This window comes from Topomyia yanbarensis, chromosome 2 (assembly GCF_030247195.1).
Source record: "Topomyia yanbarensis strain Yona2022 chromosome 2, ASM3024719v1, whole genome shotgun sequence".
In the NCBI taxonomy this organism is placed as follows: Eukaryota; Metazoa; Arthropoda; class Insecta; order Diptera; family Culicidae; genus Topomyia; species Topomyia yanbarensis.
The window spans coordinates 145,750,619-145,773,050 of NC_080671.1; the positions used below are offsets into that span (position 1 = coordinate 145,750,619).

The 22,432-nt window shown below is 41.0% G+C and overlaps 2 protein-coding genes across 9 annotated transcripts in view; both read left to right on the top strand.

Moving 5' to 3' along the window:
• LOC131681647 (uncharacterized) overlaps nucleotides 1–22,432 on the top strand; it is a 202,024-nt gene that overhangs the window by 33,569 nt on the left and 146,023 nt on the right. The window lies entirely within an intron of this gene.
• LOC131679832 (uncharacterized) lies at nucleotides 6,996–7,856 on the top strand. Its single transcript, XM_058960580.1, has one exon. The coding sequence runs from the start codon at nucleotides 6,996–6,998 to the stop codon at nucleotides 7,854–7,856; it is 861 nt and encodes a 286-aa protein (XP_058816563.1).

Here is a 22,432-nt window from a genome sequence, read left to right on the forward strand (position 1 = left end):
TGAGAACAAAGTCGGTGAATAATGCCTAGGACATGGCCGACGTGTCGTGAAAGCACTTACGAAACTGAGTTCAATAAATTTACGGTTGGAATTGATAATCAATATAATTGTTTCTCACGGATGATATCAATCTAATTCATATAAACTTTTCCAAAATTCATTATCCTGTTTTTTCTCGAAATTTTTAAAAAGGGCAGCCACACATTTAGAAAACTTTCATCTAAATTTGGCTTAAATAAGAGCACCAAAAATGTCTTGGTTTTAAATTTTATTTCAATTTTACATCACGCTGAGTTTCTTGAACTAGGCAATGCACTCCATAAATGCTCGTCTGCTAGTGTCAATTAAGGGGGTGTCCTATTATTCAGCTTCGAAAAATCGATTTCTTTTTGCTTCAATCGTTAGATTTACTATCAGAGAATATTCTTGCAAAATATATAGTATCACACTAAAGTGTAAAGCTTTTAACATACCATGCCTGCAAGCTTCCTTTAATTTGATTTCTTTGTTTTTAAGAACTTAAAAGCCCATTTTATGAAAACCATGTTTATCAAAACCCCGTGCACGACTATAAAAAACTATAAACTCTATGTACACAATTAAATAGCCTTTAGATAGATAATTTAATTTTGCACAGACTGAACATTTATATTTAAAAAATCTCGTACTTACTGCTGAAAAGCCCCGAAAGTCGGATACTTTAGTAAAAATGACTAAAATATTGTAAATTTCAATTTTGAATCACCATAATAGTCAATCTTGTGCAGAAAAGCTATTCTGATAGAGAAGCATTTCACTTTTTTGCTTCAGGTAAAAATTATGGGCTGAATCTTGCGCGGGATTGTTCACAAATCCGCCATTTTTGGTTTTGACATTCTAAAACATTTTTATTGTTGAGTAAATATATGCTCAAAAATTCTAATGAGATAATTTGATTCTGCTGTTGTTTTCAAGTTACTGAAAAACTACCTTTTTATGAGCCACTGATGAGGAGGTACCCTTAATCGGATTTTTATACAGGACTGATAAAATCGACGGATGGTTGAAACACCGCTGATTTAGATGCTAAGAAGTTCTAAATCTAATACTATTCATTTCTTCAATTTACTTGCGATTTTTCATATACTTCTGGTGAATTGATAGATTCGCATCCAATCCTACTCATCTGTTTATCTTTTATCTATTTTCGTATACCTAACATATTCTCATTTAACTCCGAGATCAACTACCTCTCGACCGAAGCTCTTCCGGACTATTTCGGCCATTGACCTTCAGCCCAACGCACCCTTTTGAACTGATCTTGTAAACACGACCGTGTAAAACATATACCCTGCCGGGTACCGAACATAATACGGAAGAAGATCGAAAGCCAATACGGAGGAGTAAGGGAAAGTGAAATTTCTTCTGCTGCTTCTTTGCCATCGCGGCCCCGAGCTGGTGGGTGGGTGGCTACGGCGTTGATGGGCAGGTCGGAAAGGTCGGTTATGCTACATCAAGTCTAGCCGGGCGGGGCAGTCCGGATTGCGTGAGGCTCTGGCCCGAATGTCGTAATCGGTTGTGTCCATTCATGGGTAATTAAATTTCAAACACTTCACGCTTTGCGGGATTCCATTTTCTCGTCTGGGAACAGCTGATAATAATAATATACAAGCGCGCGGGCATCTAGTAGATTATAATCAATGGGCTCAGCAGAGCAATAAAATTGCTGCTTCACATTGTGGGAAGCTATAGCTAATTGAATTGCTAAGTATCGTGGAAAGGTATACTCTCTTCACTTTCCTCAGTTGACTTACTCTTATAGTAGAGAGCATTGACCTTTATCAAGTCAGTGGAAGTAAATGGTTGTCAAAAAAACAAAAAAAAACGAAAATCATATCGCTATGGAAACGTGGACTTAAAAAATAACTTGTTCTTTTATTGTGATAGCCTTTTCAGCTTGTAATGAACTTATTTCAGAAAAAATGATTCCAATTACCGTAAAAACGAAACACAAATTAATCGGCTTATCATAAATGGCATCAATGCAGCTTCCGTGTGTAGCGCCACTCTGAATATTTTAAAAAAACTTAATCGTCCGTCGGTGGCTCTGATTTTATCCGATCATGCAATACATTTTCAGACTCGCCTCTGGCCGCTGCCACCAGTCAGCAGCAGTGCTCGCAACGATTGCGCTAAACCTGTATAAACTTTCATTTTCAGATCATTGAGAGCTTAAACCCTCACCCTCATCGTCGCATCGCCGCTCGGTGGTACGCAACAAACGGCAGCCATGCTAATAATAATCACTTGCCCTTCCGAAACGAGTTCGCTGCTGGCCAAGCAGGAAGGGAACAATCTCTTCCTTATCGCTGACCGCTATCAATAATCGTCCAATCAAAATTCCGTTATTTTGTACCCCTACGTTTTTCGTTAGATATCGAGCAGCAAGGTAGATTAGTTGTTTGCATTATATTTTATTTATTTTATTAAAAAAGACCAATAAAAGCGAACAATTCGGAATAATTCTACAAAAGGAAATTCAACAAAAGGAGAAAGTACATTTCAAAATATGACCACATTATCTATGTTCTTTCTAGATTATAACAATATTTCAAAAAAAATATTTCTTCTAGAATTATTGTCCCTACTTAAGAAGATCAGTGATGCCAACTCTGAGGAATTTTGTCTTTTCTACAATATCATCCGTGAGTCTATTGAAATCTATGGATTTCTATTACCTTTCTACGGAAACTGGATAAACTTGGCTTTGTCCCATTTACTCAGGACAAATCATACCGAACGACATATCAAAGAACACAAATTTCCATAAGGAATATATGAAGATAGAAGAGTTCATTCGGCTGGCGCTAAATCTTTGGAAGGCAGTTTTTATCGCAATAGATGGCGTAGAAACAGCGAATAATAAGAACTTTACAGCTAATATCAACTAAAGAAGACCGAAACCAACGGTTGAATCCTTTGGACGTTACAAAAAGTAGCGTTCAATAACATACATCTGACTGAACAGTCGAATAAACTCTTCTGATACAACTACAGCCGTAACCATACTCAACGGATATATGAAGGTAGTCCGCAATTAACTCGTCCTTTGAGCCATTTAGCTCCGAACAGCTAATGGGATAGTCTCCGACGATGTTCTTCCGTAAGCCATTTAGCTCCCAGCTCCTCCCCAATCTCCTTACGGCTTTCCGCTAGGATGCCGTGGTCGGCCTGGCGATCCCGGGGAGGCACGATACACTAATCCTCGGCGTTGGATCTAGACTACTTCATGGAGTACCCGCTAGGGTGCGCTTATTTGAACTGCCAGCTCTGGTCACTAATTCGTTGATTTCTTCTGCCCCCTTCTAGTATCTGCGCGACTACTCTACTGACGATGTTCGACGTCCTTTTATCTTTATACATCTCTTCTACGGAATTCTCTCGCTTCGCACTTCCTCGAATCTGAAATAGTCGATGATCACGTGCTCCGGTGTTTCCTTCAGACACGTCACACTCCAGTGTTTCTTCCGCGCACTCAAACGCGTGACCGAGCAGATGTCGATACTTCCTGAAGCAACCGTGATCTGACGGGAACTGCGTTATTTCTATCTCTCCGTAAATTCTTTTTGCGCAAATGCACATGTCGGATTAACCGATTAAGCCATCTTCCGGTCTCTGCCTTATCCAAATCAAGTTGCTATCTTGTCACCTTAAAAGTGTGAGTGTGTGTGCGTGTATGTGTGTTTTTGGAGAGCAGAAATTTTTTTCAAAATAGCCCTGAGCAGGAAAAAAATGTACTAAAACCAACGTCTCAGGAAAAGGAACCTACTTGCTAAAACAATTTCTCTTTGCTGTTGGACTGCCAAGCCAAGACAAGTTTCGGCTTCACTGTGTCTTATCGGCATAAACAGAACTTTTGCTCGGACGGGACATCACGTTTGACCAGTCGTTCGATTGAAACACAAAGTGTGTTTTATTTTAGGGATGTAGCGTCGAGCCGGCGCCAATCTATTCCGACAAACATTTTTTTTTTTTTTCTAAATTAACAATCACATCCCAGTTCCCAGGGGTCGTCACGGGGAATCTCAGCCACAAATCCTCGCTCAGAGGGCCCAATCACATGAACATCCATTGGACTAAACAAATCAAAGACTCCAGAGTGTTGAATGATCTCTTTTAACGGTCTACTGTATGGGAATGAAGTGACCCCTCGTGCTATCCATCCTGATGACATTAGATTGCTGTGCCTGGAAGGCATCATTCCGGATTATCTTCTTGTTGGGGTATTTGATGACAGTGAACCATTTGAAAAAGAATTTGTCCAAACTCCCTCCAGGGATCCATTCAAAGAAGAAGGCTATAATCCTCTCATGAATTGCTGCATTATCCGTAACCAGGGCTATCCATTCCAATACACCCCTAGTAGAAAAGCAAGCCATTTTCCCAACTTTTGATCGGAGGGTACAAATTGTCTTTTTTCTTTTTCTACATCAACTGGAAATAGACGGTGGGAGATCAAAGCCAAAACCCCGAGGACTCGCTCTAATTCATACCCTCTCGGTAGGTGAATCAGAAATGCAGCTCAAACTACGGACATGCAGGGATCTACCCCGATTTCAGTTAGCACTTGGTGAAACACTAGATCCAGATTAGGAAGAAAAGCTGGCGGAACTCATACTAATGAATCCAAGTTAAACAGTGATAGCGCTCTCACAAATTGTTCATCAATTGATTTAAAACAGTAGAACTACTTGATATCCTGCTTCAATTTCCTCCAATCTGGAAATCTTCGCTGGGCTCCTCCGGTGAGTTGTCTGGTTCCAGGCATGGAATGGAGGGTAGACGAAGGCTGCACCCATAGCGATCATTTAGCAATCCGCTTTAGGATCAACCATGGTGTGCAGCATCCGAGGGCGGGAGATCCCTGTCAGGTACGCGGGTGGAAGTCCAATCACTTCGACAGCGAAGCTTTTACCGCGGCCCTGGGACTGGAGGCCAACACCGACAGTCTAAGCGGGGTTGCGCTGGTAGCCGTTCTATCACGCGCGTGCGACGCCACTATGCCGAGAAAAACCCTGCCAAGAAACGGCACATGCCCGGTATACTGGTGGAGTGCCGAGATTGCAGCTCTACGATCAGCCTGCCCCAGAGCTAGACGTAGGATGAAAAGAGCCCGTACCGAGGATGCAAGAGAGATCCGCCATGAAGAGTTCCGAGCTGAGAAATTGGTCCTTAACAAGGCCATTTAAAGCAGCAAGAGAGTGCCAACGCGAATCCGTAGGGTGACGCCTACAGAATCGTGATGGCCAAGACCAAAGGGGGCTCTTCACCCCCAGAACGGTCTACGGACCGGTTGGCGACGATTATCGAGGTACTCTTCCCGTCTCGAGCCACAAGCCCCTGGCCACCTGCACTACGTGACAGTGCGGGCACGGCCGAAATGGTGGCTCCGGTGACGAAGAAGAACTACTCGCAGTGGCTAATTCCCTAGCAATAAACAAAGCTCCAGGGCCGGATGGAGTTCCAAACAGCGTTCTCAAGGCAGCGATCATAGCGAACCTGAACATGTTCAGGCTAGCTATGCAGAGATGCCTTGACGAGCGCCGTTTGCCTGATAGATGGAAAAATTGATGTTGTTGCCGAAGCCCGGGAAGCCGCCAGGCGACCCATCGGCGTACAGACCAATCTGTCTGATCGACACGACTGGCAAATTGCTTGAGAGGATCATCCTCAACAGGCTAACTCCGTACGCAGAAGGTACGGACTGCCTGTCAAGCAACCAGTTTGGCTTTCGGAAGAGTAAGTCCCCTGTGGACAATATCAACTCAGTGATAAAGACTGCCGAGATAGCGATCCAACGAAAAAGGCGAGGCATTCGATACCGTGCGTTAGTGACACTTGACGTGAAGAACGCATTAAACAGCGCAAGCTGGGATGCCATCGCGCTCACGTTACACCGGCTTAGCCTACCGGTGGGTCTGTACCGGATCCTGGAAAGCTACTTCCAGAACCGCGTACTGCTATACGAGACCGATGCCGGTCAGAAAAGGGTTTTGATTACCGCCGGAGTCCCGCAGGGCTCGATCGTAGGCCCGGTGCTATGGAACCTCATGTATGACGGGGTTCTGAGACTGAAGTTCCCTCCTGGCGTAAGGATCGTCGGCTTTGCCGACGACGTAACCTTGGAGGTCAACGGGGAGTCAATCCCTGAGGTAGAACTAACTGCAGAACACGCGATCAACACTTTGGAGGAATGGATGAGCGCGAGAGGCCTGGAGCTCGCTCAGCATAAGACGGAAATAGTTATCATCAACAACCGCAAGTCGGCACAACATGCAGTTATCCATGTGGGAGAAGTCGTGATCACCTCACAGCGGAGTCTGAAGTCTCTCGGAGTCATTATAGACAACAAGCTGACCTTCGACAGCCACGTCGACTATACTATTCTTTTGTTAGATCGGATGGTTCTTCCCAACAAGTGATCAAGTTGATGCATCGATTTTGTATCCGTTCAGGCATCTAGGCGATGGCCAACGGAGGTGCTGGGGTGGTTCCTTTGAAGCCTAAGTTATGACCCATCATTAAACTGTTAAATATCCCTCGGCTAAAGACAAAGGTTCTTAAAATACATGGAGTTCCGCACCCGGAGCCGTTACCACCACAGATGACATCATGAACCTCAAGTCTGAGCTACTTAAGGACATTACAGTGTAAAACTGGAGCATCGTGTTAGTTTTTTTGTTAGCTTATTTTACGTTTTTTAAAGTGTTATTCTCGACATACTGTTTCCGTTCAACATTAATCGTTCCCGGAAATACCCGTATTCCTGCAAGGCATTGGAGTTTGTACCGAATTTGTTATCGTTTTCTGCGATTTATCGCTGTTTTATCCGGTCAGTTTGGATTGTTTTTGGTGCCACATCGACCGCTAGCACCAGCCACTGCCACTTGTTTCGTCGTTCTGTGAAGTGCGTATCTGTCATATCTTCTGGTTTGCGGACGCAACACAAAACAAATATGGATAAAAAACAATGTGGTGAGTGTCATCACGAAATCAATGATTTGGAACCAGTGCGCTGTGGCCTTTGTGAAATCCCTTTCCACGTCAGCCAAAATTGCTGTGGTTTCAATCCTCGCTCTTGTAAGGATGTTTTTGCCCAAGGCAAGGCCGTATTTATTTGTATAAGATGCAGGGACGAGCTAAATGGCAGAAGCATTCGTGAGTACATTACTGATCAAAATCGAAACAATATATCTCCAAGTGCAAGCACCGACGATATCAGTAAACAGATACAACAACTATCTGGTATTGTCGAAGTGCTAGGCAAAAAAGTGGACTGTATTGCAAACTCAAATCAAACACCAAAACCCTCCGTTTCCCGTGAAATGAGAACACCAATGTGGCCAGGATCGAGTTCAAAGCGTCGTCGCATTGAAAATAGCCAATCGGCTCGCCCAGCTGTCGATCGCAGCACTAATTCAATCGATTTTGGTGATCTCTCTGTCGCTTTCATCACACCAGTTGCGCCGCCACCCAGATTTTGGCTTTATTTATCTGGCTTCCAGCCACTGATCAGTAATGATGATGTGCAAAAAATTGTTTCTCGCTGCCTAGATTTAGCTGACCCGTTTGATGTCACTCGTCTTGTACCTAAGGGAAAAGACGTCACGAACATGAACTACGTCTCATTTAAAATTGGCCTTGATCCAGCTCTCAAGCAGCAGGCCCTAAACGCTGCGTGTTGGCCCGCCGGTTTGATGTTTAGAGAGTTTGTGGAGCTTCCAAAAAACACGATGAGACGACCGTTTATTTTCGCCCGAGAACAACCAGCAGCAACTCCAACACAGGAACAACCGTTTCCTATGACAATAAATTGAACGCAATGCGATTTTCTGCAGACGGTGGGAGTCCTAGGTCTAGGGCTCCCATCAGAGGCGAGTATTCGACCGTTTCTTTCCCCCCTTCACCTGTATTCAACCGTTGTCTTTCACAGCAAATACCCGATAGCGATAGCAGTATTTCCATCTTCTATCAGAACGTGAGAGGGCTGAGGACGAAAGTAGATGAGCTGTTCCTGAACTCTGCAGATTGTGATTTTGACGTGGTTGTTATGACCGAGACTGGACTTGATGACTGCATCACCTCACTGCAGCTATTTGGTACAGCTTACAACGTGTTTCGCTGCGATCGTTGCGCACGCAATAGCAGAAAATCTCGGTTTGGGGGGGGGGGTACTGGTTGCGGTGGCACAACAGTATACCAGTACACTCATACACATGACGAACGGACAAAATTTGGAGCAAATTTCTGTCTCGACGAGGATAAAAAATATAAATGTAAAAATATGCGCCGTTTATATACCACCAGATCGAAGTCAGGACTTGAATGTGATTAATGAGCACATTGCTTCTGTACAGGAACTGTGTGAAAAAAGTTTAACTGACGACGTAGTTTTTGTGTGTGGTGATTATAATCAGCCACGTATGCACTGGGCCATAAGCGATACTGATATTGTTTGTAACGGTACACAGCTTCCACCGGCCAGCCACACTCTGCTGGATGGTATGGACTTTTTGGGCCTTGGGCAGAAAAATCTAGTGTATAATTTTCTCGGTCGTACACTTGATCTTATTTTCTGCCGATTTGATTGTGACACCAGAGTTGATAGTTGCCCTACGCCGCTACTACCCGTAGACACCCATCATCCGCCGCTTACCATTTCATTATATAACAGTGCTGGTAGCGCCCAATCGTCAACGAACGGCGATAGTAGTACCGTGCGCCCTTTGAATTATCGGTTAGTGGATTTTTCTGCTCTTTCTGATCATCTGAACAATATCGATTGGGTTTCATTGTTCGCATCCGGAGATGTTGATGATATGGCTGTAAACTTTTGTGGCGAAATCAATCGCTGGCTTGAATTGAATGTTCCCCGTGTCAGACCTCCCCTTTCCCCTGCTTGGAGTACATATCAATTGCGTAAATTAAAACGCGAGCGGAATGCCTTTCAACGTAAACTCCGACGCCAGCGGACCTTTACAAATCGTTGCAATTTCCATCGATCTGTCAATGCATACCGTTCTTTAAACGCAAGTTTGTACAAATCATATGTACTCCGAATGCAAACTAACCTGCGACGCAACCCTCGAAGTTTTTGGCGGTTTGTTAATTCGAAAAGAAAGAACTCATCGGTACCATCAAATGTGTTTCATGAAGATGCGGTTGCCACATCAGTGTCTGAGTCATGTGAACTGTTTGCGCGGCATTTTACTAGTGTCTTCTCGAGCAGTTTTACATCGAGACAAGAGGCGGAAGATGCGGCGTCCGTTGTTCCCAACGGTATGATTAATTTGGGAACTTTCGTCATTACTCCAGAATTGGTTAAACAGGCATCGAAGAAACTGAAATGCTCGTTTGCTCCCGGGCCAGATGGTTTTCCCGCAGTTGTCATTCTTCGTTGTATCAATGCTTTGGCTGGACCGCTGAGTTTAATTTTTAATCGTTCGTTTGAGCAAGTTAAATTCCCGCGCATTTGGAAGCAATCGCTCATATGCCCCATATTCAAGAATGGCGATCGGCGGAATGTTGCGAACTATCGTGGAATTACTAGTCTCTCAGCCTCCTCGAAGCTATTTGAGATTATTGTGAGTGGTGCTATTTTAGATTGCGCGAAGAACTACATATCGTTTGATCAGCACGGATTCATGCCAGGGAGATCAGTGACGACAAATTTGTTGAGTTTCACGTCCAAGTGTGTCGCTAGCATGGAGGAAAAAGCGCAGATGGATGTCATTTACACTGATTTGAAAGCAGCATTCGACAAAATTGATCATAGAATACTTTTATGCAAGCTGTCTCGTCTCGGCATTTCTTCACAATTGGTGTCTTGGTTAGATTCTTATCTTTCCGGAAGATTTCTGCGAGTAAAATTAGATAACTGCACATCGTCACAATTTTCCAACAAGTCTGGTGTTCCACAAGGGAGTAACTTGGGACCTCTGCTGTTCGTACTATATTTCAACGACATCGCATTGCTGCTGGGAGCCGGCTGCAAACTAGTTTATGCTGACGACTTGAAGTTGTACCTTGTTGTTCGTTCTGTAGAAGACTGTTGGCGCCTACAAGGTTTACTACAACTTTTCGTAGATTGGTGTGGCAGAAATAAGCTTGTCATTAACGTGGCGAAATGTCAAGTGATTACATTCCATCGTATTTTATGCCCGGTACAGTTCGATTATAGGATTAACGGTACAATTCTGACAAGAGTTGAGCAGGTGTGTGATTTAGGAGTGCAATTGGACGCGAAACTGACATTCGATTTGCAACGCTCGCAGATTATTTCAAAAGCAACACGTCAGTTGGGATTTATTTCCAAGATTGCTAAGGACTTCAACGACCCACATTCTCTGAAGGCACTGTACTGTTCACTCGTCCGCCCTATTCTCGAAAACGCATCAGTGATCTGGTGTCCGCATCAAGTAACGTGGTGCATTAGAATCGAACGTGTGCAGAAACGATTTGTGCGCATGGCTTTAAGAAATCTACCGTGGAATGATCCAGCTAATTTGCCAGCATATCCGGATAGGTGTCAACTTCTGGGAATCGATACGTTGCAACGCCGGCGAAAAATACAGCAAGCGCTGGTAATCGCAAAACTGATTAAAGGTGAGATGGATGCTCCAGAACTTCGTTCGGAAGTAAACTTTCGGATTCCTAATAGAACACTACGTAATACAACACTGCTTCAGCAAAGATTTCATCGTACCTTGTTTGGATCCAACGAACCGATTACCGCATGCACTCGGACATTCACCGCAGTGGAAGAGTTTTTTGAGTTTAATGAATTGTCCAGTCGCTTCATCAATAAGATTAGCCGCTCTACTGTGCTTTGATGTTTTTATTTGATGTGATATTGTTTTACTTTAGTTTATCAGATGTATTGTTATATATAACTATTTATAACTCTATCTGTCCATTTAGACTGCAAAGTCCGATGGATATAATTATATTAAATAAATTAATAAATAAATAAAATAAATTATACATACGAGCCACAACATAGCTTCTACGCCGCACACACCCCTTTCCCCTGCCTAATCATGTATCTGACATGAGCAAATATAAAAATACGTTTTTCAACACACTAACCTTGCTGGTGTGCCACGAAACTGCTACTTAAGGAAGCTAGAACATTTTCCTGTACAATCCATTCGAGATTTTGACGGAATGTCATCTGTAGCTCCTATTTTGTGCGAAAATATCACCCCTCTTCTTTTCGAAACACTTTTATTTTTCTTCTTCTCGCTTTCATTGCACTTTTTCAAATACACTTTATTCACATACCACTGCAAAAACACTCGCGAAACTTTAATCGTTTACAAACAAAACTTCAAATTTTCTGCCAATGTGCAGATGACCAAAGGAAAATGTTCGGAAACTCTCATTTGTGCGTTTGAATTTTCACTTCAGATTTCAGTTTTTCTCAATGTAAACAAGCGAATCAGTGCCTAGCAACGTGAATTGACTGAATTTTCAAAAAGCTTCCGGTGGCCAATTGTCCCAATCTTAAACCAGAGATCAGGGGAGACTGGACATGCGGAACAGAGACAGGAGATTTATGCGCCGGCTCTGCATTGAATTCAACTGTGACACTTGTTATGTTGTATCGATGATGGTCGTTAAATACATTGTTAGCTGCCATTAACGAAGGAATAATGGGAATCTTTCCTATCTGCTTCGCTGCACTTCGAACCTCATGAGGTGTACTCATGAGGATCTTTGTGGATTGAACAAGTCCCATCACCAATTTGTGTGAGCCATCGTCTCCCCTAATTAACCCATCAGTGTGAGCCAGCCCACGAATAGTTGCTTTGTCGTTCCGAGTTAATTTGCTCTGGAAAAAGATCTTCGAAGCTGAGTTTGCTAGAATGAATGGTCCTGCCACATCTACATCCAAGAAATCCGCAAATATCCACAATGTTTTTGACAAAGAGTTATATCTTGCGGTTCTGATATAATCCCTCTGAAAGATGTAGAAGAGAAAGGACTCTCCAACTTTTCCCATGTCTTCCTTAGATAACGGGTACGATGGAATTATACGAATGCTTTGAAGTTCAGAATAGAAGTTATCCCTCACCATAAGGCTGATGAATCCACTATCAAATGTCAAACATCTTGCCATTCCACAGAAGTTTCCAATCAAAGCTTCAGTATGCAAACGTCTTAGGGCTGCAGTAGGCCGATGTGTTAGAGATAAAGCACATGAACGGAAGATTCCATCTGTCACTCCAAGCAGGAAAAAACGTGTCTCTAGATACCCAGCACAGTAGGGAATAAATCTGTTATTTTCCTACTGTATGATCCGTGAGGGTCACAGAAATAAAAGCTCAAGAGCCTACCGATATGAAATGACATCTCCTCTGGTTTCAAGGATTCCCACATTCCGCTCCGGGGATGTTTAGAACGGTCTTCAATTCAAACCAGGGGATATCTGCCGGTTTCCAAGTCGCCAACTCAAGACTCATATCAGGGAAGGTGTATTGCAGCGGTGTTTCTAGATGAGGCTCTAGTATTTCTCGTAAACACCTCAAACACAACAAATGGAAGTGATCTGTGCCTCCAGAGAGGGAAAACAGATGCCTCGTGACACTTGTCACCTGTGCGAAGATTAACAAGGACTGATGCATGAAATCATAGTTTTTCCCGTCTATTTTATTCGGCGGATCCGTTGTTAAAATGAAATAGCTGGCTATGTTGGGGGAAACTCCGCTGGAACCGCCATTTGATTGTTTGGAGCACTTGAATCGATGTAGTGCTGAACCCGTCCTTGCAAACCCCTCTGAATAGGTTGCAGCTTCCTCTACTGTAAGTTTCACTATGTTGTCTAGAATGATTTCAGCCAAATTGGGCTCAGGACTAACAAACCTGCTAATTGCATTTCTGAGCCCGACACGTCTCTTAATGATCGGAATTCTCGTGCTCTTTTCCCAAGGTTGAATTATGCTTGTAGTTTTCGAGGTTTTCGATCCTAGATAAGAGTTGTATGGGCCCCTGGACTCCCATGGAAAGGTGGTGCCTATCGTAACAATAGCTGCGATCAGTGATGTACCGATGGGAAAAATTCCATCTTCCCGGGTTTTTATTTTTGGGTTTTAACCGGGTTTTTTCCCAAATCGTTTTAACCCGGACGAAATACGGGTTTTTTCGTTTTATCGAATTGTTGATGTTCATTTGATGTGCACTGAGTACACACGCTGCTCTGAAAATCTAGCGAAATCGTCTTAGAGCACCAACCGCTGCTCGTTCAGTGGGCCATTTGCGCGACTTCCGGAGGGTTAAAGAATCTTACATTTACCTTTGAGAGCCCGAAAATAAAAGTCACAAGGATAAAACATACTTTGTAGAACCCACTCCAGATATCTTAGCACGTAAAAATCGAATATAAACATCAAGCGTGAAAATCGGACAGAGATCCTTGAGCATGAGAATCGCTCAGAATATTCTCACCTGAAAAAGTCGGCAAGGATGTACATCCAGTATAATTCGCTCACGGGAAATTCCGTACAACGTTACATTCAAGATTAAAAGTTGTATAAAGAAAAGACATTTGTAAGAACCGGATATACTTTTTTACGGTTCTAATTCTGTAGGACATAATCGAAAAGCTCCTGTCCGATTTTTAAACTTGAAGTTTAAATCCAATTTTCACATTCTAATATATTTATAACGGGTTTTACGAAGCATTTTCTGTTCCTGTAACTTTAATTTCGGTCCATTCCATATTCCAACTTGTTTCATATAATAGTGGGAACAATAGTCATTGTTACTCTGTGAAAATTAGAATAATCGTGTGATACCCAAACTACTTTTATTCTGCTTGTTACTCATTTTAGGGGTTGCTATACTTTCAGCGAAATGAGGTAGGTATTCACACAAAATTTAGAAAATACCTATTTAGTTCGGTGAAAAGTAAAAGTGAGTAATATGTAGAAAGCGAATGGCCTTGACATTCGTCATTAGTATCAACCGTAATCAGAACTCTCACAAATCGCAATCCGAATTCTTTCGGCATCAACTACATCAGCAACAGTAGAAAAAATATTTAGTGCGTTTAGATGGATTCACAGTAAGAAACGCAATCGACTTAGTCCAAAAGATGTTGAAAAGTTTTATCACTCATTTAACCACAATATTTGTAAAGAAATGTTGGATCATCGCTATAGCAATGATTCAATCGAGGAAAACCATTCAGAATTCATATACCTACATGCAAAACTTTACGACAATAATGCTCATAAATAAAATAAAAATGTTTGGGTAACAGTACATTAATGTTCAATTACTAAAATATCACAAAATTTCAAAAAAACCCAATCTTCCCGCGAAAAAACCGTTTTAACCGGGAAAAAACCTTGGGTTTTTTCCCCAAAATTATAAAAACCCGATTTGGTACATCACTGGCTGCGATGTAATCGCTTCTCATGGAATCTTCCTGACATATCGAGCAGTCGACAGCGGTGAGTCCCGAAGTTCCCAACAGTTCCATGGGATGAGGCACTGTCGCACGCACAGTTTCCTTCTTCCACGAGATAGTTCTCCGGTGGTCCGCATGATCTGACGAATACATCCACATTCTGACATTCCCGTCTGCAAACTGGTTGCCTCGTAGTGCGGTAATACTTGTAATTTCTGCTTTAACCACAACATAATCGAAATCTGAACCCAATTTGTATTTTAAGTTATTCCTTATTGTCCTAGAGTTCCCAAACAATCCGAGTATGCTCTCTACCACTCCCATGAATGTTGCCGAGTAGAACTCACTCACGTATCTGGAAAAGCAGGGCTCGATTGATGCAAGCATGTTAATTACCGTGCAAGACCCATCTACCGATCAATTAACAGCGATTTCTACTTCCAACGCTCTTTAAAAAACAATGTTAAAAGGCATTTCAATACGATCTTCGTTTTCAACTAGAATATTTAATCAACTATCAAGAAAAAATACGCAAATTTGTAAATGAATTGGCAGACAGTGCAAAATAGCCGAAAAGCCCAACAATTCTAGAGTGCCATTCACCGATCACTACAAGTAATAGATATCCATTTTCCGAAAATTCTAGGTTTATAATTTTTTATTACCGACAAATTAGGTCCAAACATGTGATGCAGACTTTGTTCATTCGATTTGTGTATAGTAGTTCACTTAGAAATATTGTCCTTACACAGTTTTATCAACAGTTGGCTTTGAGTTAAGATAAAAAAGCGGTAAAATGGCAACGGATTTAAAAATACGAAAAGATGAATAATGAAAGTGTATAATATATTGATGTTCTACGTACTATTTCCATATTTCACTTTATTAATAATTTCTAAATTCCTTGCAATATTCGAGTCAAAACAATTTCGCCGTCAAATTGATCGGTAAATGGAGGCCTATTGGTGGATGGGCTCTGCACGGTAATTGTCCCTTGTCATTCCCGGTTCGGAATAGGGCAGCTCTAATAACTGATCAAGAAGAAAGGTTTATCGTCCGAATCAGGCAGAATTCTATCTCGCAAAACTGCAATGGACGATAAACCTCCAATGAGATTCAAACCACCAGGATTCTCCAGAAGCTTTATAAAGTGTATGGTTTTTTGTTTTAGTGTTTCGGATTCTCCTCGTCAGTAACTAGCACCATCTGGGTGTCTAGTTAGACTATGTATCTAAACTAGTACCCAAATTAGCACTAGTTAGACACTAAAATCCAAAAAGTCACACGTCTTGCGTGAACACTAAACCACTGGCTTATACCGAGTGATATCTCGATAGTAAGCACAAAGGTTCTGTTTGCGACGAAGTGCTTGTCCACAATCTGTTTTTTATAAAGTGCTTGTTCACATACTTCGCCAGATGAGGGTTTCCTGCTAGGATAGCGCATCTGTTGATTTCCTCGGATATGTTTCTGTCATACAAGATTTTCCAAAATGTCAGTGATTCAGTGATCGGGTCCGGAAATTGTCTGATCAGAAATCTAGTGAGTGATAGTCCGCCAACTCCACCCAGAGAAGGATCCAGATAAAGGGAAAATATCCTGTAGATGTTCACATCTAGAGCAGTCCAGTGCTTCTGATACTTCGCGATTGGTCCTTTTATGGCCGGATAATGCATTTCCAAAATTCGTCTCGAGTAGCTTCCCACCCAATTATATTGGATCATTGCGTTCAGTGGATTTTCGGAATAATGAGCGATGGTTAAGCAGTTAGTCACCACTGACCCCGAGACGGATGATAGAGTAGGCAATTGATCATTCGTAGTGCACAGCACTCTACTAAGCCTCTTCTCAGCCAAACACTTGAACAGCCCACGATACACGACATTTTTCCCTTAAATCAACATAGCAGACGATTGTAATTTCATCCTCGTTGATGACCAATCCCAATATTTCTGTCCATTTCCGGATGGAAGATAAAATTACTCGGTTATTGTCCACAATGTCAATTAAGTGATTCCTAAGTTATTCAGATGTCCGGAAGGTTCTGAGCCGATATCGGATGCAGAGCACTTGATTATCTCCGTGGACCAGTTCCTCTGATGGAAGTACTCCTGATTTTTGCCTGACGTTCAATGCAAATGTAGTTCATGATACACCATCCTTTTTGTCGAAGTCCTTCAAATCCCCCCGGTTGTCCCCACCAACTGAACTGAATTGTTATCTATTCGGTCTCCAAAAAGGCTGATCCAATCTATCCGTTCCTTATAGTAGACAAAACTCTTTGCGAAAAATTCGTGAGTCCTCACGAATAGATCTGGGAGACCGAGGAATTGTCCCATGACTCGAAAGACCGAATTATTTTAATCCGCACTACGTTACTACGAAATATTCTCTGAGTGACCATGACAACAAAGCAAAAAATCTCACCTTGTCCTTAATCTCTCTGTCTCTCTTTAGTATTCAATGCTATGATCAATTCATCATCATCCAACCCATGATCATTCACTCTCTTTAGGAAGTCTTTTCAATTTGTTGCGGGTCTTTCTAGTAGGCCAGTCAAAACTGACTTCGATTAGAACTTTCGTCCTGAATTATTCCTCAAGTGACTGATAAGTTCCGATCTGTTTGAGAAGTAAGCTTTATATGCATAGATAGCGGCGGGATCTATCATGTCCGGGACCTCGTAAAATTTGAGGAGAGAAAGGGTAGGCCAGTTGGTCGTCGTCGATCACATCAGTAGATGGCCATTGATTTGTCTTGATAAATTTTGCTAGCAGGCAAGTATCTGGGATAAGTTACTTGTCCACATACCACTTTTTGTCTGATAGAAATTTGTTGTGCAGTACTTTGTATGCAAAATCTGATGCAAGTTGAGCTGCACATTCCGTATCGATAGTCTTCTCCAGATGGGTTGTGGTATATACTTCCTCCAAACCAACGAAGTAGTCGATGAAAGGATGGGCCCAGCATCGAAAGGCACCGTATGCTGTAAACAGAGACTCTATAGTTGTCATCCTTTTGAACGTCTCAAAGAATGTCCTAGATGATGAGATTTCAGGGATTATACTCTTCCCAGCTGCCATAAGATGCTTCCTGAAGGTAACTAATGAAGGAAACTCAGGACGGGTGGATGACACTAGCTCATGCATTGCGTCAAGTGTTAACGGTTCTAGCATTTTGATAACCTTATAGGCTCTCGTTCCGTGCTCTAATAAGAAGTCATCACCACTGGTCAATAATGCGTAGAATTCCTCATAGTGTTCTGTGTTGTATTCTAGGAACTCGCGATGCTGACTATGCATCAAGCTGTGAAATCGTCCCGCAGTCAGATCTTTTGCCATTAATAGCATGTTTCTATCCAATAGCTGCTTTCCGACTTCGAAATACAGAGTCATAGCCAATGAATACCGGCCCAAGGGAACCCGTTTTCCATGCAAAACACCACGTTTTTTCACCCCCATAACACTCGGCAGAAGTCAAAGCCATGAGCTCAATTGCCTCCTGCTTGGTGGCACAATTTAGCATGAGTACTATTTTGTGCAGGCAGGAGGATAAGTTTCTGTATGTTACTGTTCTTGGGTCCATGTTTAGTCGATTTTTGTATTCAATATCCTCTTCTATCCCAATGCAATGAGAGATGAAGTTTCTAATGATTTGGTAGGTTTATTCTGCTTCTGAGACAGTATGTGGTGTTTTATCTCTTCATAAATAGAAAGACGTACACCCGTTGTTGGTTAGACAGCGAATGTTTTATTCAATTACCTTGTCTACAATTCTTCCTACTGGAGGCGCTTGGAGTCAGTTATGTATATTTATTATGTAAAGAATGGTCAATGCAACGTAAGAGAGAATAACCTGAAAGAATGGGAGAGAATTCGGAGAAGGCAGTTTGCGCGGAATGCGCTTGGGAACTAAGAGTTGGAATATGAGCAGGACACGTTTTTGTCATGTCAGAATTCTTGAGACCTTTGGGTCTTTACCCCGCTTGCGCGTGCATTTGCATTTGACGCGTAAGCAGTTCAATATTGTGGGAATGAATTATTTTCTCACAGCGTGGTTCAGCTAGTGAGGTCTTTCAGGATGTATGGTTGCTGTGGGTTCGGGAATATGTGCTGTGCACATATCACACCATCCCCCTAAAGGAATTTGTTCGTAGAACAAAGAATGTTCATAACTTAACTCCAGGTGCCTCTCACAAAATTTATTATGTCTCGGTTAGTTGGGTACAGAGTTTAACCTTTGGTTTGTTGAAAGTTCTATTGTAGCATTATAATTTATTTGTCGTTCGATCACTGTTATCTGTAACGAATTTAAGGCTTAAGGTTTTCACTGTATTTTTACAAGTCGTCTGATGCTCCATCCCCCTTAAAGGAAAATTTTAGCTTTTAAATTTTAAAAGTCGGGATTTATGTACTTCGGAACATTTGTTTTGACTATTGATAATTGTGGCATTTGATATGGTTGTACTTATAACTTTATATGGACCTGAATTAACCGGATCAAGTTTAGTTCTATTCTCTTGTGCCAAATATACTATATCATTTATCTTTATATCAGTTGATTGAACATTTTTGTTTAAATTGCGAGTTCTGTTTTCTTTTACTTTTTTGATTGCATCTAATACTTGTGCATGCGCTACTTGTAATCGATAATTCATTTCATTTTTATAGGATTCATAGTTATATAATGGAGCTATTTCTGTCGATATTGATTCAAAAATATTGGCTTTACGGGCGAAAACTAGTTCGAATGGCGTGTAATTGTGATCAAGATTAGGAGTTGTATTATAGCAAAAACTGTAGTAAGGTATCCAGTTATCCCAATCATTAGTCCTATCGTTGCAGAAGTTTCGTAGGTATTCGTTCAAACACCTATGATTCCTCTCTAACGCTCCTATTGTTTGTGGATGGTAGGCGGCTGAGCAAGTATGTGTTATTTTTAGCATGTTGCAAACTTCATCAAAGATCGCTTTGAATTCTGTGCCTTGATCTGTTTTAATTTTAGATATCGGTCCAAATATTAATATACATTGTTCAACTAAAGCTTTTGCCATAGTTGTTGCTGCTTTGTCTGGAACGGGTGCTAGTATGATAAATTTAGTAAAGTCGCATTGCATTGATACTGCGTAGCGATTTCCATTTACTGAAAGTGGAAATGGTCCGATAGTATCAAACGATACTACTTCGAATGGTTTTGTTGGTGTTGTTGTTATTACAGTATGTGTTTTTATTTGTGGAAAGTGTTTGTTCCTTTTACAGAGTTCACAAGTTCCAACATAGTTTATTATTGATTGTTTCATGTTTTGCCAGTAAAAAATTGGTCTTAATTTTTTATAAAGTCGATTTATTCCTAAATGTCCCCCTAGGGGAGTGTTATGGTACTGATAAAGAATCTGATTTATTTCACTACCAGTTTCAATAGTTTTAGGCTTTTCGAATAATAATATGGCAACATTCCTAAGAATTTTGTTACCTATTTCCTTAAATAACTTTACGTCGACGTATTTAAAAATCACATCATTTGTTGCAATAGCGAAATGTTTGCCATTTTTTGAGCTAAATCTAATAGCATTTCTTGCATTTCGCCTCGTGGGACGATTTTTAGGGATCCCTTTATCGATAATTTTAAATGCTCTTTTTAGCATGGGCATTAAATTTAAATCGAGATCTAGCGCTAGAGCTAGACTCTTTGAATAATTTTTGTTGAATAATAGTAGATTAATTGTATTTGTTATTTGATTAAATGAGAAGCTTAGCTTAGGTAAATCAAAGGTTTCTAAACTATTCATGGCGTCATACACACGAAATTGATCAGATTTCGGTGGAGCGGGTTGAACGATTTGTGGGGTCATTTTGTTTTTGGTCATTGACCTGGTAATTATGTACATATTTTTTAGCTCATGTATATCAACGTTCACTCTTGAAAGTGCATCCGATACAACGTTGCTCTTTCCTTTTATAAATTGTACTGTGAAGTCATACTCTTCCAAGTCTAGTCGCATTTGCGTAAGCTTGGATGATGGATCCTTCATAGTAAATACATAAACGAGCGGTCTATGGTCGGTGTTTATGATAAATTTTCTCCCATAGGGGAGAGAGGGTAACAATGAAACACATTTTTTCTACAACTTAATTTTGATGATAATACATGTTATTTGTGTAATCAAAAGTGATACATAGTGCCACTATGTTGTTAACTAATACATATATTTTTTCCAGCTGGTAAAATTCACGGGAAATAACATTTTTTGGATAATAAACAGTTGGTGGTAAAATGTATCAGTGTGCCCCATGGGTAGGAACTATGAAACGCGATGTCATCTATAGTGAAATATTCTACTTATAAATTTTATTCTTTTGTTTTGACGAAGAATGATCCTAACGCTTTGAATTAAAGTTATATTGAGGCGAAAATCGTTTGTTTACGAAAGAATCCACTATATCATCGCGTAACATCGAACCACCGTATATGCATATTAGCTGCAATCCTGAAATAAGAGACAATTTCTACAAAATTTGGCCAAATTTACTAATTTTGCACTATATGAGTAGTATTTAGTGTGGAAAATCGGAACCCATTGACATTTTGAGACAGACCACAAAAACAAACAAAAATCACTGTTCCCCATACGCCATCGTTTCACAGTTACCCAATGGGTCTATTCATGAAAATTGTGAAATCACACAGAACCATGAGTAGTTACCAAAAAACTTTGTTCGCGGCACATGTTGAGCATAAAATTTGCTATAAATAGCAATAGACTAAACATTTATTCAATGAATGGTAATTCATAAAGATGGAATAATGTTTATCATTGCAAATTTACTCTGGCTATCACAAAACAAACAAATATCCATTAAAAGAGATAGAGTTAGCAGATCTCTTCCAAAATATAGCAACACGTGTAAAGAATTAGAAATTGTGAAATATGAGGGAATTAGACGATTGCGATCATGCATTGTGATTTTATTGCGAATGTTTCATAGTTCCTGCTGATCCACTGTTACCCTCTCTCCCCTACACATATGGTCGAAAGTATTTAATTGCCCAATGGATTGCGGCTAGTTCACGCTCGATTGTTGATTTGTTCGCTTCACCCTTTGTGAACGTTCGGCTCGCAAACGCCACAGGTAAGTCGACATCATCATACTCTTGAGCTAATACTGCTCCGCAAGCCAATTTGGAGGCATCAGTCGTAATAATGAATTCTCTCTTAAAATTTGGGAATTTTAGGATTCGAGGTAACAGTAGTTGTCGTTTGAGTGTGAGAAATGCTTCTTGACACTTTTCGTTCCAGATAAATTTTGTATCTTTCCTGGTAAGTTGATTAAGCGGATGTGAAATTTCTGCGAAATTTGGAATGAAACGCCTGTAGTAGTTGCAAAATGCAACGAACCTTCGCGTTTCGTCAGCATTTTTCGGAAATGGATAGTTTTTTATAACTGAGTACTTTGCCTTATCAGGTTGTACTCCTTCGTGTGAGACATGATGTCCGAGAAATGTTACTTCCGTTTTGAAGAAACAACATTTCTTCGGGTTTAGCTTTAAATTGCAATTTCTCATGCGCTCAAAAACATTTGATAGGTTCTTCAGATGGTGGCTAAGTGAACATCCGATGACTATTACGTCATCTACGTATAGGAATGCGCATTCAGGTGGTAGGCCACTAAGCGCCAGCGTCATCATTCGCTGAAAACTATTAAGGCTAATGTTTAACCCGAACGGTAGTCTATTGAATTCAAAGTGACCATTACCTGCGGTAAATGCAGTAAATTTTTTACAATATTCTTGTAGCGGGATTTGATGAAATCCAGACATTAGGTCAAGCGTGGAGAAGTATTTCGCCCTGCCTAATTGGTCTAGTATTTCATCAATCCTGGGCAATGGGAACTTATCTGGTATGATTTTTTTATTCAGTTGTCTAAAATCGACAACTAGTCTCCACTTTTTATCATTAGAATTAGTTTTCTTGGGGACAAG